This window comes from Neolamprologus multifasciatus, chromosome 6, assembly GCF_963576455.1.
Source record: "Neolamprologus multifasciatus chromosome 6, fNeoMul1.2, whole genome shotgun sequence".
Classification (NCBI taxonomy): domain Eukaryota; kingdom Metazoa; phylum Chordata; class Actinopteri; order Cichliformes; family Cichlidae; genus Neolamprologus; species Neolamprologus multifasciatus.
In genome coordinates, this window is record NC_140444.1 from 28,690,413 (window position 1) to 28,709,123 (window position 18,711).

Consider the following 18,711-nt stretch of genomic DNA (forward strand, 5'->3'; position numbering starts at 1 on the left):
CTCTGTCTCACGGTTTGGTTATTATTAGACTGAGTCCATTGAAATATGGATTGATCACATGTGATATCAGAAAGCTAACAGAAAATTAACCTGCATCAGTCTGGAGCAGTGTTTACACAGTAAATATGCTAAAACTGCTGCGAACTTGATAAAATAATTCAAAGATGTACATAGCCGTTGTCGTTCACTGATGTCTAATAAAATATTACTGCGTACCCTGATAATACTAATTAGGGTATGTGGATTATTGATAATCTGGATTATTGGATGCTAAGATTAAAATTGTAATTGTTGATTATATTTCTGTATCTGATTCTTTGCCGTTTCACCTTATAATTCCTGAGGGGAGGGGGAGGGGTATAGGCCAGCTAAGTTCTTGTCATCAAATCGCATCAGGATATAAAAGCTGTTCTTACTTACATGCAGCACCCTCCAGGAGACACGTGTATAGCAGAACTACTGTGGTTTAGATGAAGGTGTTTCCTGAGTAATTAAGGCAGAACAGGGCATAATCGCCCACTAACTGTGAATATTCCACACAATTACACACGCTAATTTCACATCAGTGCAGGTTTTGTACTAGTGAGATGTCTAATTGACGTCCAAACCTGCTGCATTGGTCATTTAAACTGTTAATGAACCTCCAAGGAGTCTTTTCTAAAATAAATGATGTTTGGGTGTGCATGTGAAATCCACTGCAAGGAAAACACACCGATCCTGATCATGGACAGTGCTCGTTCTCAGCTGGAACAAGTTCCTTCAACTGGGCCAAATGTGACAGCTACAGATGTAGAAAAGTGTCAAGACAAAAGTACCAATCACCATCAACAGGTTTGCTCACATCTCTTCAGTATTAACAGCATCACAGTCACATATACCTTTTCTCCATTAGACATGAGTTTGTTTACATCCAGTCAGGTGAGTGTTTTCTGTGTTTTGTTTTGTCTTTAGCTCACCGCAGTTACGAATATAAAACGACTGCAAATCTTTGTTGTTTGTAGGGGGGAAAAGATCCATCTCAAAAACAGATGACTTCAGCTTCAAGCGTGGCAGCTAAATGCAGAGCTGTGTTTGAGCCTAAACTCAGACATGTCATCTAGCTGCCACTGAATTTGCCTTTCAAAGCCATAAATTGCAGTGAAATTGTGCCCATTTCTGCTCAAATGATTTTAATATTCCCACATTTCGCTGTACTTAAAATATTTGTAAGCTAAGGTCACTTGCTCTTTTGTATCTGTTGTTTGAGTTTTGTGGCCTTGAAGTATTTGCATCGACCAAAATCATGGGTTTTCCTCTCTCTCTGTTCCTGTAGATACCCGGTCTGTCATTAAGGTGAAATTCTAGCCTTGGCTTTTTCCACAGATTTGAAAGCCATCCATACCTTCACCCCAAGGCCATATGATGCAAAAAGTAAAACAAAGTGGGCCATAATTTCTACGATAAAACATTAAATAGTCTAAATGTGCTTGTTAGGAAGGCCTTAAATACAGTAGTTTTGTTTCCTCATGTTCAACACTTGCGTCATTGTTATTGTGAAAAACCCTTTCAGACCTCAACATACAGCTGACGTCCTAGCACCATTTGGGTTCATTAGTCTTGCATGGCTAATTCCCAATGGGAGCGGGAGGCCACTGTTCAGCCACAATATAGACTCTATGCTGCACGGATCTCATTAACCTCCCAAATATCTGCACATACTTTTAAACACTTTCACTGTGGTGCTTTTCACTGTGAAACACTCTTATTATCAAAGACGTTATCTACCAGTTAACCATGTCACTAAATGTTCCACAAACCACCTGAAGAAATGTGGCTTAACCACAGTCATAAATCAGTTTTGTATCTGCTAATTAAACGCTTAAAGTGTGCATGTTTTAACTGGATAATTGTGGGTGAAATTTTGCACTCTTTCAAATAACTGAATAAAAATACATGAATAAATAAAATTTGCAGATAATGTGCTCTTTATTATGAAGGAGGTCCTGTTTAAACAAAAAAAGAGAGAATTTTACTGAGAAAAAACTTCTTTTTTTTTAAATTTTTGAGGCGTTTTGACTGTACAGAAATGACCAGATTATTATAAAACAAGTTCAAATTCAGACTCACTGAGAAAAAAAATCATAGTTTAACATATGAAAGTTGGCTTTTTATTCAAACAACAAACAAAGTATAAGCTACTGTGTCTTCAAATAGAAGTCAAATTTAATGACATACTGAATACAAACTTTGATACTAAGTCCCAAATATGATTTCCTGAAATTAAAAAAAATGTTAAATTATAAGATAGAATGTCGACTTCCTGTCTCATAGTTCTTCTTATTTTATGAATGATGGTGATGACTGTGTTATATGACATTTTTCTGTCTCTCAGCAGCTGCTCATCTGATCCACTGCAGACTTGGGACCTTATTATCAGCAATGTCAAATCTGAGGTCCTTTCAAAGAACGCTTGTTACATTTTAGCACAAAGTTGTTCTCTGTTAACCAGATGACATTCACTGACTTTAATGTATTCCAAAACATCTCATTACTAAGTTACACAACCAAGTGCCCAGTCTGGACCTTTAGCCTAGCCTTGTTTAAACTTTAATCCTAAAACCAAGTCTCCGAGAAGCAATTTCAGATTGTAAGGAGAAAAACCTCAGGAAAGCAAAGAATCACGGGCCCAGAGTTAATTCATGTACATGGGCGATTTCTGAGCACGGATCTGTCAACTACAGAGTCCTGCAGGAATGCGCGCCAGCCATCTGCTTAGACTTTATTATATACTGTCTTACTCACGTAACACTCATGGGTGGAGTACAAGTTAGGAAAAAACAACTTCTTATCTGGTGATTGCATACGAGGCTGCACAGGATGCAGCCTTGCAAGACAAAGATGGACAAGTTGATTAACGATCTTGTAGTGGGTTAAAACAATACATGTGGGTGTTGTCTAAACTTGAGCAACTTCCTCATGTGCTCACTTTGTTCCAGTTAAAGAATTTGCTGACACGCTATGTACAAGCATTTCTGTGAAATTCAAATAAAGCTAAACAATTATTAAGGTAAAATCTTTTAACATTCCCTCCTGCTTTTAGCAGATTTGAATTGTACAGCAAATTCAAAATGTTATCACAAAAATAGAATTTCCCTCATACAGTAACTTACTTGTGCTGCATCAATCAAGCAGAAAGCATCTCCCAATTTACTGTATTAACAACTAAATTTATTGTCTGATCACTGGTTGGTCAAACCAGAATCTTTTTTCCCACAAAAGTTAAACTGTTGTCCTGCAACTTAGAGAGTCAATTTTTTTATTGGATAAATTCAGCATTTGATAACAAGTGTCTGTTAAATTCACACTATTTTAACACTGATGAGAGATAACAAGCTAATTTTCATTGCATGGGTGTTTGTGTTATTAGGCAGGTTTAATGCATGTCTGTGGAGCTGCATATCCAGCAGAGCATGTTCTTAAAGCTGCCTTTCCTACACATTTCTCTGCTATTATTTAATCATTTTGTAACTAATGTGCTACGAGTCCATTAATCTTTGCATCACACTAAGTGACTTGGACAAGATGGTAAACAAACTCACATGCTTAAAATGTTGTCTAATCTTCATGAGTACTCTTGTGTTTGGAAGTGTTAGTAGGGTTAATGCATGTTCTGCTTGTGTGTGTGTGATTTTGTATGTTTCTTTTTGCAGTGTTTCAGACTCCTTCACAATTTTCCCACTTAAGCAGTCAGTTTTGTTTTTCCCAGGTTTGCTAACCCAAATTTTAAATTTCCCACTTTAAATACCAGCATTCTCACTTACTCTCACTATTGTCCTCTCCCACTTCAACAGTCCAATAGCAGGCAGTTCTCTTTCAGCTTTGTCCTGTGTTTCACTGTCTCTTCTTGCCATTTTCTCCAAAAGTGGCAAATGTCAAACTCCAACAGTCTCCTCAGTTCTCCTCAAACGTTCTTTTCACATGCACAGTGAATTTGCAGCTTGTTGGGAACACAGTGCCATTCATCCAATCAGGCAGGATGATGGGTTTGCTCTTCTTCTCTGATGCTGTTTGTCCACACTGCTGCTGCTTGCTGGGACTCTTTGCCCAGGACTTTGCTGCTGTCTCTTTATCTGCCATGTTATTGCTTTTTGGAGCTGCATTCCTTGTCTTCAGGGAGGAGTGAGAGCTCGCTTGTGAGTTTGAGAGACACATGGTGCTGTAAATAAGTTAGCCAGAAACCTGGCCTGAATGTTTCCAATGATGTTAAACTATAACTTTCTTCCGACCGCTGCATGTGGAAAATTGATTCAGGTCTGCTTGTCACCTAAAAGTGACAAACTAAGACATGTTCATTATTATTATCACTGCTTAACCAACACACACAACTCTCTCTCTCTGTTTTTGTGAACTGTCCTTTCTTAAAAGCAGAAAATGAGATTGTAGTTGTTCTTGGCTGATAAACACAAAACCTTTTTCCTATGATTATTTTTCATCTACAATTTAAGTCCCAGGACTTTCACTCTTTCCTAGAGGCGGCTGTCGACAGTCTGCGGTGCGGGCTCCCCACGGCAACAGGATACAGGTAGATCTCTGGTTTGGAGTCACAACAATCGAGTTACTTTTTCCAACTCCGGCTCGGAGGACCAAGAAATGTAAGGAGAAAAACCTCAGGAAAGCAAAGAATCACGGGCCCAGAGTTAATTCATGTACATGGGCGATTCCTGAGCACGGATCTGTCAACTACAGAGTCCTGCAGGAATGCGCGCCAGCCATTTGCTTAGACTTTATTATATACTGTCTTACTCACGTAACACTCATGGGTGGAGCACAAGTTAGGAAAAAACAACTTCTTATCTGGTGATTGCATACGAGGCTGCACAGGATGCAGCCTTGCAAGACAAAGATGGACAAGTTGATTAACGATCTTGTAGTGGGTTAAAACAATACATGTGGGTGTTGTCTAAACTTGAGCAACTTCCTCATGTGGTCACTTTGTTCCAGTTAAAGAATTTGCTGACACGCTATGTACAAGCATTTCTGTGAAATTCAAATAAAGGTAAACAATTATTAAGGTAAAATCTTTTAACACAGATTAATAAATACATTTTATTTTAGGCAAATAAAGATGGAGTAAATACCAAATGCACTTTTTAAATCACAATTTTATAGAAAAAAGTCATACAAAGCTACCTGGCCCTGTGTGGAGAAGTAATTGCTATCTAAACCTAATTACTGGTTTTGCCATCTTTGGCAGCAAGAACTACAATCAAGTGTTTGCAGTAGCTGACAATGAGTCTTTCACATCACCGTGGAGGAATTTAGGCCCACAGAACTGTTTTAATACAGCCACATAGGAGGGTTTTCCAGCATGAACGGCCTGCCAATGGTCATTCTAGAACACCAAAATTGGATTTGAGTACAGACTAGACCACTCCAAAACCTTCATTTTGTTTTTCTGAGCCATTCAGCAGGAGGCTTGATGTAGTGTGTTGGATCATTGTCCTCCTGTCTAACCCAAGGGTGCTTCAGCTTCAAAGCATGAGACATTCTCCTCCATGATTTTCTGGTAGAGAGCAGAATTCATGTTTCCGTCAATTACTTTTTCATGTCCTGAAGCAGCAATGCAGCCCCAGACCACCACCACCAACATGTTTAACTGTTGCAATGATGTTCTTTTTATGAAAGGCTGTGTTAGTTTCAGTGTTTGTCTCCTCAGTCCACAGAATATTTTCCCAAAAGTCCCAAAAGCTTTTGTGCCCCCCCCCCCCTTTTTTTTTCCAGCAGTGGTTTTTACCTTAATCTCTCCCATTGTTGCCATTAACTTTGTTTCTCAGCTACGTCCTTAGATTGTGGCATGAAGTGTTGCTTTTTGAGCTCTCTGAGCTCTACTTTACCTTGTCAGACAGGTTCTGTTTAAGTGGGATGTCTTGATTCAACAGGCCTTGCAATTATCAGGCACGGGTGTGGCTAGTGAAACTGAAATTGGGGGTATGAGTTTGCTGAATGGCAATTACTTTTCACATACAGACCAGGCAGATTTATACAGGTTTATTTTTCCCATAATAAAACTAGATAATGTATAAAATATAAATACTTAATTTAAAGCACTGTAGCGGAATAAAAAAAAACACCAAATCTTTATGCTTTTGAAATGTAAATTTCGTTATATCTGTTCTCTTTTCAAAACACTGACTTTATTATTGTCTGCATGTGAAGCACTTAGAGGATAAGAGTACACTGTATCTACAAAAAGACGGATTATGCTCTTCCCGGGCTCTGGACCAACAGAGATTTATAATTATTTTAGTTTTTCCCTGGAAGTCCCAAGACCAGTGTGGGAAAAGAAAAATGTGTGTGTTGGGGGGGCGGGTTGGAACACGTGGAATAGTGCGTGGCTGGATTCTGAAAACAAAAATCTCTTTTCAAAATCTCGCGAGCCTTTCCTCATTATAGGGATCATTCCGTAGTCGCTGCTGCTCTGTCTCGCCCTACCTCCCGCCCGTTCGGTCACATCACCGGGGCAGCCGGACAGAGACGGAGAGAGAGAGCGAGAGAAGCGGACTGACTATGGAGCTCCTCTGCAGGGTGATATGAAGGATTTAGGTCATGAGCCGTTTTTTTTTAATTTATTTTCCCTCACAGACAGATTAATGTTCAGACTGGCTTAAATTGCTGCCGTGATGCTCTCTGAGTGAGTGAGAGAGAGAGAGAGAGAGAGAGAGAGAGAGAGAGAGGCGTAAAAGAAACAAAAGGAGGCTTTCCTGCTCCTCAGAGCCTGGGTATGATGAGCGGAGTGTGAGCGGATGAAAGTGTGGAGAGAAAGAGGTGCAGTCCTTCTGTGGTTGGCTGCTGCGGGGAAGGAGAAACTGGAAGAGTCCCGTTTGCGTGAGAGAGAAGGGACTGGCCGGTGCGGCCGCAGAAAGGGCGCATTGTAACCTCTGTTGGTTACTCTGTAAACTGAGATAGTTTCCGTCCGACGGCCGGGAGGAGGTCACGGTGAGTCTGCTGCTAAACGAGGAAAATATTAACAGAGATAATAAAGCCTAGTAAGCTGCTTTCAGTGAGAAATGGTTAAGATATTCTAAGGGAAGTAGGGCGAAGGGCCTGCAGCTTGTCACTGAACATTTTAAGTTTTCACCGGGATCTTTTCCGTTCATCTCGGCGCGTGTCTATGCGCGCGCGGGCGCTTGTGTGTAGCGCGTGGCAAGACTGAAGAGACTGTGTGGATGTTTGATTTTCCAGACAGGCTCGTCTTGTCTTCGCGGAGTTTAAATTTAAACCAATGAGAGGAAAAACACTGCGGAAAAAGCAACTTTCGCTGGAGGATGCTTCAGGCCCTGTCTGAATTTTTTTTTCTTCTGGTTTTAAAAGGCACCATATTTTTTCCACTATAGCAGGTGTTTTTTATGGGACAAAAAATCAGGGATGTGAACCCTTAAGCAGCCTCTGGTCTGAAGCTGCTTCATCAGCATAACCATTTGTTCACATCTCCCTGTGACAGCTGAGCGCCCCAGGGTGCAGCCTGAGGTTCCCACGGCCTCTGGTTGACATGGCACAGCTCAGGAACACAGCCTGGCCTATCATGAAGCCCGGCATCAAGTTAGTAAGATACTCTGGCAGCTGTTCTCTTTAAAATGGAAACAAATGCCATAGAGTACTGTGTACCACTGTGCACATCCACCCAGCCATTTTCTTCCCTTATCCAGTTTAGTGTCATCGGGTGAGGGTCGAGCTTCATCTGTTCACCACCACAGTGAATTTTAAGTCAAACAATCAGATAAATACACAATACATGCTTTGCAAATCAGTCAAAATCGATATTTTTCTCAGGAAAACCACCACAGGGGCATGTTTAGCACTGTGCTGCTTCACATTCCTCTTTTTAACAGTGCTCTGTAAGCATTTGAGAGCTGAGGAGTACTTTTGAAACCACCATAACGTGATTTCTAGCACGTCTCTCTGAAATCTGCGTTAGTGGGGTCTTCGCAGATGTTCAGGTTACCCACACTCCACATCTGCTCTATTATGACTAAAATCATAATTGCTAATGGACTTTTGTTACTGTGCTTCTTTGCTACTAATGGTGTGTGTAAATAGGATGGAAGAGGTGTAAAATGATTTTAATGTATTTTTTAAAAAGTGGGGTAATTATAAAAAAAAGTGAAGTATTTCAGTTTTTTAAATCTGGTGGTTTCATTGCTTCAGTTTTTTTTTATTTCTTACAAACTTGAACACTTTTAACCACAGTCTAAATGTGCCTAGTAAGGCTATAAATGAGAAGCCGAGGTTTAGTAATGTTTCCTGTTTTTTTTTTTCTTTCTTTCTTTTTTTTAAGTTGACTCTTTCAAACAGGAAGTCTGTCCTTCCGTAAGGCGGCCACAATGGAGCTGAGATAAACTCTTCCTTTTTTATTCACCAATTACGGCTCTTGCTGCACTATAAACATGGGAACATGGCGTGGTCTCCGAGTGGCTTTCATCATGGGATCTTTGTTTATGATCCTGCTTATCATTGTCTACTGGGATGATGTTGGGAGCTTTAGTCTCTACCCGCTGAAGGACCCCAAACACGAGGTGCTTCAGTCCGGATGCTGTGCCCCGACGACTATGAGCCCGCCTCAGACTACGCCCACCAGCAGAGCCCACACAACTTCTTCCTCCATTGTTTCCACCACCGCTTCTAGTGCTTCATTTATCCCAAAGGAAGCGGCTCAGGAACATACGGAGGAAGGGAAGGGGAAGCAAAAACATGCACAGAGGAAGGAGGAAACAAGGGAGGATGTAGAGATGGAGATCTCTGCTTATGATAGGGAACAGGAGGCGCGAAAGAAGAGGATCGACGACGTGTGTTCAGGAAAGGAAGACGTGGAAGTCCACGAAAGGACTCGGCCTTTTTCACAGATCCCCAACAGGGAACTGGATCACCTGATAGTGGACGATACACACCAGATTATCTACTGCTATGTTCCCAAGGTACTGCTGCCTCAGTGAGTGATCATGTGGGGTGTGGGGTGTATATGGGTGGCGAGTCAGTTCACTGTGTGGGGAAAGTAACAAGAGGAGAAGCAGATGTTTAAATCACACTGCTTCATTATTGTTCTTCTCCTTTATGGTCCCTAAATGGTTTATGTCTTCTAAATGGTTTCCCTTTTCTTCCCTCTTCTCTGCCTTGCTGCTGATCTCTGTTTAGGTGGCGTGCACCAACTGGAAGCGAGTGATGGTGGTTCTGTCTCAGTCTCTGATCTCAAGCTCCTCAGGGAAACCCTACACTGACCCAGAGGCTGTACCTGCTGACCTTGTACACAACTCCACGTTGCATCTAACATTTGCCAAGTATGACACACAAATATTGAACCTATAACACGGACAAATATTAGATCAGTTTTGGTGATGTGTTTGCACCATTATAATAACTCCTTTTGTAAATATTTAATTTGGTGAATTGAAAACTGGTTTATCAGGTTTTTAATGATGAGTAAAATCTCACATCTTGACCTCTGTATCTATTTTATGTGCTCTGTGCCCTTTTTCACCATGCACGGCAGATATTGTGATTTCGGTCTATTCTAATCCAAACTATAAATTGGTTTATTGCTTTAGCTTCATCCTAGCTTGCCATTTATACCACCACCAGCTCATTTCTCTAAAAAATATTATACGTAGGGCAGGGCGATATGACCAAAAATATTTATCACGATATACATTTGAAAATTTGCGATAACGATATAATTGACGATATAATTGACACTAGACAAAATACTGTACAACTCCACAACTTAAACAAGCAGCTGTTTTTTGTATGTGCATTAAAGTTACATAAAAATGTAACAGTGCAAATTCCTTGCTGACAGTTTAACCAAAAGGCATTTCCAGTGGAAACTGGTCGACATATCCTCAGCATAACCATGTGTAATATCCACAAAACTTAAAAAGAGGTTATACACACACAATACCGTAATATTATGTTGAAGCACAGTACGTATCACTCCGCGAGGTGATACGTACTGTCGGAGCCGTAATGCTTCGACAATCCATCAAGCAGTGCGGCTTCGTAGCTTAGCAAAGTCGTACTGAAACATGTGACAGATTTTCGAGCGCCGTGTACCACATAAAATCGTTTCGAGGTCAGTAAACACAACCAGAATTCATACATAAGGCACATGGGATTATAAGGGGCACTGTCGATTTTCAGAAAAATCAAAGGATTGATTTTAAGTGTGCCGTATTTTCCAAACAACACGGTAATAACGACTGCCCGCTAGCATGCTCTACCAAAAATAGTGCTTTGTTGTGTATCTGATGGACGAAAGCTAAACCAGTTCCACACCACTGAAGTTGCAGCATTTTAACAAACCAGTTCTGGTTTATCCGTTTCATTTAACGATCCGCTTTCGCGCTTCTCATTCTGCGTCGCCGCCATGTGCGTATGTAAACATAGGCAGTGCGCATGCGCGTTTTACCCCTATTCTATCGCGATATTTCATTTTCCTATCGTTGTCCAAAATTACACCGGTATTACCGTGAACGGTATGATATAGCCCAGCCCTAATTATACGTATCAGTTTCAGCTTTATAATAACTATCCAAGTACTGATGATGTGATAAATGTTCATTTAGTAGTGATCAGACTTGTGAAAAAGAAAGTACTCCTTCTTTCAAATCTAAAATTTTACTTATCAGGACATAAAAATATATCTAGTCACTATCAGGCTCTAAAATTAATTAAATGGGATCTGAGCTGAATAACAACAGACAACTTATAACCCAGTATCATTATTTATTTGCATGGGAAAATCTGGCTGCACCCCATGATTCAGTTGGGTGTAAAACCAGTTTCACTTGAATAACTTGAAGTAATTATTTTCTATTTGACTTTATCAGTCTCGAACATCGATATGGAGGAGCTTTGGCTTCTTTACAGAGTTGCTAAAGTTTATTGAGGTATGCGGGAATTCATTTATGCACAGCCAGGGTACAAAAGCAGATGCTCTGGATTGTTTCCCCTCCCCCTTTCCAACAAGCCAAAAAGTGAGTGAAAACTACATTAACTAAATAAAAGAGAAATTAACTGGATTCATAGCGTTAGGAGACTCAAAACTGTCCTAGAAATACTTTCTGCCAGCCACTCGCCTGATCATTGACATCAGAATTTCTTCTTTCAAGTTGTAGTAATGCAGCTGGATACCGGGCTGCTGTCTGCCACTTTTTGCAGAAACTTGCTGTGATGAAAAGTTACATGCAGAAGAAATCACACCCACAGTTTCCTGGCTTTGCAGTGATGGGCTGATAGAGAGGGGCGGACAACCACGCATGGAAAACATTCAGTCCTAATCTGAGCATCATTCATTGTATCATTCACAAGTTAGAACCTGTGGGTTGTGATGCTGTAAAACATGTTACAGAGCCAAGTCATTTATTTATCAATAGCATCTCAAAAGTATGCTGTCAGACAGCTGGCCTCGTATTTGACGCTATAATTCTTTGGTACACAGAGTTTCACATTCAGCCCAGTGACTGCAGAGTGTTCAGGTTGTGGTTTGTTCAGATGCAAACCTAAACTGTGCTGCCAGGTTCTTTTTAGTGAGAAAACACTTTTCCTGGTTACCCTTCCAAACTTACAAGACATACTTGTTCAGTCTTTTGCTAATTGCGCTCTCATATTTACATATTTATACATTTAAAATTATATTTTCTTTCTAATTCTTGCTTCCTGAATTATATTTCAGAATCCACACTGCACAAACAAAGCTACTTCATTAGCATTCCTGAGCTGTTCTGAGCCTGTTTCTTGTGATTTATTGCTATAATAGCAGAATGACCTTGGTGTCATCAACAGTACCACTTTTTTCCTACTCTGAAATTGAGTTGCTCATTCTAATAATTTTTGCACTCTAATGGTCTCGGCCTTAATCCTACCTCCAGGGAAGAGTCAATGATTTGAGAATAATTGAGATATTGGCATTTACTTTTTAATTAGTGAGCACCAGAAAGAGGAACGGCAAATGCTAAACAGGTGATGCTTACTATAAATACATCACTGTAGCTCTTCAGAACACTCTGCCTGCTTAGTTTCTTGGGAAAAATGTCAATAAGTCATAAATAAAATTGTCTTCTTAAGCCACACAAGGAAGTCAAGACCACCATAGTTTTAAATAACCAAGTCCTCATGCAAAATGTTCTGGAACAGGAAGGCCGCACAGCCAAGCAAAATATATACTCCAAGATGAATGTCTGCCAAACAACTTTCTGAAATGTGAACTGGACTGAATTGAAAGTATGTCTAGCATTAATAAAAAGAAAGATTCCCCAAAACCTGGAAGTATATTCTCACTTTAAGTTATTTAAAAATGTGTTTCACAAACAAAATGTGTGAGTTGAACGAGTCGTTTATGAGTTGACGCTTGGAAGGCTGAGCGGAAAGGAGAGGCGGAGCTTGGTGCTGCAGCACAGGCAGACCGCTCTGTAGCCCATTGAAGTCGAACATGTGTTTTCCTGTCTGCGTCGTTACACAAGACATATCCTTTTGCCCTTTGGATGTGATCTGGCTTTGTTCTTCATTCATCTTGTGACTCAGCCACAAATGATCACTCACAGATGAGACTTCAGACATGCAGAGTTTGTGTATCCAACTCATATCTAACTATCACAACTTGAAAAGGAGGTAACCCCAGAACAAGATCTTTAACTGTGATTTTTATGTGTATTTCTAGATTTTGGCGCCGTTATGGTTCCCTGTCCCGCCACTTGATGGCACTGAAGCTCCAGCATTACACCAAGTTTCTGTTTGTACGCGATCCTTTTGTGCGTCTTATCTCTGCCTTCAGGAATAAGTTTGGAAGGTGTGTGTTCAAGGAAATGTGCTTCACTTTGCATTAAACAGTAGCCCATGTCATTGATGAATCACTGAAGTGTGCGTATTTGTGTGTGTTTTAAGGCCCAACCAGGACTTCTACAGGCAGTTTGGTTCAGTTATGCTGCGTCGTTATGGCAATGTGTCTGGGGATTTGCCAGAGACCGCGGCCGAGGCATTTAAGGCAGGAATCAAACCAACATTTCAGCAGTTTATCACATACTTGCTAGATCCAGAGACTGAGAAAGAGAGCATCTTCAACGAACACTGGCGGCAGGTGATTGCCTCACACAAACAGACGCATGCATTTTAACAGGTGCAGGTTAAGGAAAGATTTGATTTAACTGGGAGCTTCATCACTTTTAACTTTTTCTCCTTGCATTGTTCATTAAAATCATGGGGTGTATTTAACACATTTATTAGACCATCACCCACTGTAAGGCTTATTCCACAGCTTCCATAAATTAACAGTACTGGTAGTTACTTAAAAAACCTTCTTATAATAGGTAATCCACCCAATGATATTTTTAATACTAAAATATAATTATTGTGTCATCCAAAAAAAAAAAACAGAGGAGAAAAAACTGTAAAACACATGATTATCTTTTGATTAAGATGCCAAATCATTTATTTGAATTCCTGAACAGGAAAATCTGGTAGTGGTCGACTTTTATGCTTGATTAATTTCAGACTTCTTAGAGAAGTCCAGGTCTGCAGTATAAAAATGAATTCAGCTTGTTATTTGACTACAAATAAAATAATTTATTAGTTTTAAACTCGTTTTTGGCAGATTTCTAAAATATTTGTGTTTCTTTCTGCTGGCAGACAAATGGCAAATGATCTGACATATTGGGTATTGTTTCACTACCTGGTCATTAACAGGTGAATTAGCATAGCGTAATTCACATTTTATCAGTTTAACACTTTCAAGTTTCTGAGTTTTGATGATTTTAAACATTTAAAGTATGAATGTTTCATATTTAAGGGTTTAGGTGGACTTGCTTCACATCCTTTGAATGAATTTAGTTGTCAAAAGATAGAGCATACAGTTTGTACTAATGCAACGTGCATTAGTACAAACACGACGGTGCAATGTATTTGGACAAACTGTGCTGTCAGTAAAGGAAACTACACACTGGAACAGCATAACAATGACAATAAAGCAGCACTCCACATACCCCAGTTCTCTTAAGGTGGACCACGCCTGTTACCAGTTTTAACTAATTTCTCTCTTATGTGTTATTTGTCTTTGTTTCTTTGTTTTGTAATGTTTTATGCGACCTGCTTAGGGACTAGCACTAGGATTGGCATATTCCAATCTTATATTTCTGGTATTCTGATACCCATTAAAAATTCATTGTCTCTATAGAAGGGAAGAAAGAAAGAACGAGTCTGCTTTGAAGAAGCTTTTTCAAGCTATTTTAACCTGTTTCCCTATAATAGGTGATTTCTAGGCTTTACCTTGAGTTTTTTAGCACAATACCTGCATCACAGTTATATCTCAGCCATATTAGATATTCAGAAAGAGAGATGAGATGAACCCAGGTGAGATATTCAGAATGAGGGGACAATAGCTAAAAAGAAAGGACAGTAGTTAGCTGGAGAGCTATGTTTTGAAATAGAGATCAAATAAAATATTACATAATTGGTATTATCAAAGCACCTCACAGTGAAGTACTGCATGTCTGATGGAATACATAAATATAAAGTGAAGGAACATGAAAACACATCAGATCTCAATGGGGAGAAATTCATGCTGGACATCTCTACTATTATGGACTACGTAATACAGTGGGGCAAAAAAGTATTTAGTCAGTATTTAGTCAGTCAAGTTCCCCCACTTAAAATGATGACAGAGGTCAGTAATTTGCACCAGAGGTACACTTCAACTGTGAGAGACAGAATGTGAAAAAAAAAAATCCATGAATTCACATGGTAGGATTTGTAAAGAATTTATTCGTAAATCAGGGTGGAAAATAAGTATTTGGTCAATAACAAAAATACAACTCAATACTTTGTAACATAACCTTTGTTGGCAATAACAGAGGTCAAACGTTTACTATAGGTCTTTACCAGGTTTGCACACACAGTAGCTGGTATTTTGGCCCATTCCTCCATGCAGATCTTCTCAAGAGCAGTGATGTTTTGGGGCTGTCGCCGAGCAACACGGACTTTCAACTCCCGCCACAGATTTTCTATGGGGTTGAGGTCTGGAGACTGGCTAGGCCACTCCAGGACTTTCAAATGCTTCTTACGGAGCCACTCCTTTGTTGCCCGGGCGGTGTGTTTTGGATCATTGTCATGTTGGAAGACCCAGCCTCGTTTCATCTTCAAAGTTCTCACTGATGGAAGGAGGTTTTGGCTCAAAATCTCACGATACTTGGCCCCATTCATTCTGTCCTTAACACGGATCAGTCGTCCTGTCCCCTTGGCAGAAAAACAGCCCCATAGCATGATGTTTCCACCCCCATGCTTCACAGTAGGTATGGTGTTCTTGGGATGCAACTCAGTATTCTTCTTCCTCCAAACACGACGAGTTGAGTTTATACCAAAAAGTTCTACTTTGGTTTCATCTGACCACATGACATTCTCCCAATCCTCTGCTGTATCATCCATGTGCTCTCTGGCAAACTTCAGACGGGCCTGGACATGCACTGGCTTCAGCAGCGGAACACGTCTGGCACTGCGGGATTTGATTCCCTGCCGTTGTAGTGTGTTACTGATGGTGACCTTTGTTACTTTGGTCCCAGCTCTCTGCAGGTCATTCACCAGGTCCCCCCGTGTGGTTCTGGGATCTTTGCTCACCGTTCTCATGATCATTTTGACCCCACGGGATGAGATCTTGCGTGGAGCCCCAGATCGAGGGAGATTATCAGTGGTCTTGTATGTCTTCCATTTTCTGATGATTGCTCCCACAGTTGATTTTTTCACACCAAGCTGCTTGCCTATTGTAGATTCACTCTTCCCAGTCTGGTGCAGGTCTACAATTCTTTTCCTGGTGTCCTTCGAAAGCTCTTTGGTCTTGGCCATGGCGGAGTTTGGAGTCTGACTGGTTGAGGCTGTGGACAGGTGTCTTTTATACAGATGATGAGGTCAAACAGGTGCAATTCATACAGGTAACGAGTGGGGGACAGAAAAGCTTCTTACAGAAGATGTTACAGGTCTGTGAGAGCCAGGGATTTTCCTTGTTTGAGGTGACCAAATACTTATTTTCCACCCTGATTTACGAATAAATTCTTTACAAATCCTACCATGCGAATTCATGGATTTTTTTTTCACATTCTGTCTCTCACAGTTGAAGTGTACCTCTGGTGCAAATTACTGACCTCTGTCATCATTTTAAGTGGGGGAACTTGCACAATCGGTGGCTGACTAAATACTTTTTTGCCCCACTGTATGTTAGGAACCAAAGGATGTCACATTGTTGATGGAAATGAAAATTCAGCAACTCATAATGTTGTTTGAGTTGTTGTTATTTAGCCCCCTGTGTGCTTGTATATATGCCTGTCAAAGTTGGGGCATTCTCCTAATGAGATTATGTCCATGGACCAGGGCATTGCTGAGCTCCTGGACAGTCTGAGGTGCAACTGGCAGCACCGGATGGAGTGAAACATAATGTCCCAGAGGTGTTCTGTTGGACTTAGGTCAGGTGAGCGTGGGGGTCAGTCAATGGTATCAGTTCCTTAATCGTTCAGGAAGTGCCAGCATACTCTTGTCATATGAGGCTGGGGATTATCGTGCACCAGGAGGACTCCAGGACCCACTGCACCAATGTAGGCTCTGACAGTGGGTCCAAGGATTTCATCCTGATACCTAATGACAGTCACCGTGCTGTTAGCCTAGAATACAGGAGTTTGTGCATCCCTCCAATGCTATGCCTCTCCAAACCATCACTGACCCACCATTTACCACAGGCATGCTAAACTATGTTACAGGCTGCATAACATTCTCCACGACTTCCCCGGACTCTTTCATGTCTGTCACATGTGCTCAGGGTGAACCTGCTCTCATTTGTGAAAAGGGTAGGGTGCCAGTGGTGGACCTGACAATTCTGGTATTCTATGACAAACGGCAGTCAGGCTCCACAGTGCCAGGTAGTGAGTACAGAGCTGACTAGACAGCCCAACATTGGCAGAGACATTCACACCAGTGGCCTGGCTCTGGCAGTGCTCATCTTGTTCCTCCTTGCACAAAGCAGAAGATACCACTCCCACTTATGGGTTAAGGACCTTCTACGGCCCTGTCCAACTGTCAGAGAGTAACTCCAGAAGGCAGGCAATCTCCTCCATGACTTGATGCATGATTCTGATTAAATAACGTTTCTTTATTTTTTTGTGTATTTTGGATGGATTAATGAGGAAGCCTGTGTATTCAAATCCATTTTAGTAATAAACACAAGAGTACAGTTGTGTCTCCTTTTTTCTTGAATGCCAGTATATGTGCACAAACAGTCAATTATTAGAGGCAGATAGACAAAGTCACAAACACGCACAAACCAATGCAGTTTTTAAATGATGCTCCTGCTTTCGCTGTGTTTCAGGTCTACCGTCTGTGCCACCCATGCCAGGTGAAGTATGACTTTATCGGAAAGCTAGAAACCCTGGAAACAGATGCAGAGCACCTGTTGAAGCTTCTGAAGGTGGATCATCTGATACGGTTCCCCTCAGGGGCTCAAAACAAAACTGCAGCCAGCTGGGAAAGAGACTGGTTTGCACAGATTCCCATTTCAACACAGAGACAGTTGTACAAGCTGTATGAGCTGGACTTTGAGCTGTTTGGATACCCCAAACCTGACAGCGTGCTTCACCAGTAGACCATACCAAGCCAAAGGCCCGGACGCTGCACTGTGTGTAGCGCCTACACCTTCCCTGCCTGTGCACAACGAGCACATGCCTTTAAAAAACAATCTGTGAAGCTGTGTGTTTAATTTGTTTTATGCATACCTCAAAAGACAAAAGTGCCTGTCTGCATTATTTTATTTTTGACATTATATCATATCCAAAGTGCACCAGCTTACAAGTTACTTCATCCCAGTCTGTGTTTCCTCTTGCAATGGCACTTTAAAGAGTATTTTTTGAATCCTGTATTTTGGTAAGTCATGAGTGAAGGTCTTGGGCTGCATGTTAGCTCACATTTCTGATGGGGACGTATGCAGAAAAATAAAGAGTTTTCAAATTACTGTGTGATTCTCTGTAGGTAATTTGTGTTTAAACTTTCTCAATTCAAAATTAGATTTTAATCTCTAATTACTTATAACTGGAAGTGCTACGAAGCTTGAGAAAACATCTATAAATCCTCCATTTTGTCAAGTCTTCAGATCTCAGGTTGAGGAATAAGTGCTTTGCAAATTAGGAGGAACTGCCACTCATTTTTAAAAGATCCATTAAAGCCATTAAAAAAAAAAATCTGTATGTGAGTGCTTCACGAAAGTGGAGTAATAAATCCCTGCTCTATTTACCTTTAAGTATACTATAGAGGCAGAAGTTTGAATAAAATAGAACACATTAGTCCATCCATACTGCACAAAAGTCTCGACACAAGCCACTTCACACTGATCTGAATCATTTGAGTATAAAGAATTCACCTAACTCAAGCAATGAACCTGTCTTGTGTCTACACAAAATAGACAACCTTGCAAAGAATCAGTTTTAAATTGTAACTCTAGGCACGTTGATACTCACAAAAACACATACAATGTGTAACAAAAATAATATTTTTCTCATTTTCTTAGTTGATTGTACAAAAATTCCAAAGTTCTGTTTTTGACAGCCATAAAATAGAACTTTTGTATCAACAAGGTGATACCATTTCCCCCCTTAAAGTTTGTGAAAGTTGAATTCAAAAGAAGAAAAACTATAAAGAGCAGATAAACCATATCTGAAA

General features: G+C 40.5%; 1 protein-coding gene across 1 annotated transcript; it reads left to right on the plus strand.

Annotated features, from left to right (window-relative positions):
* Positions 1-6,432: 6,432 nt before the first annotated feature.
* On the plus strand, positions 6,433-18,008 carry LOC146517233 (carbohydrate sulfotransferase 12-like). Its single transcript, XM_085162693.1, has 6 exons — positions 6,433-6,975; positions 8,315-8,951; positions 9,169-9,311; positions 12,689-12,817; positions 12,913-13,105; positions 17,369-18,008. The coding sequence occupies exons 2-6, from the start codon at positions 8,424-8,426 to the stop codon at positions 17,639-17,641; spliced, it is 1,266 nt and encodes a 421-aa protein (XP_085018819.1). The 5' UTR covers positions 6,433-6,975; positions 8,315-8,423; the 3' UTR covers positions 17,642-18,008.
* The last annotated feature ends 703 nt before the right edge of the window (positions 18,009-18,711 follow it).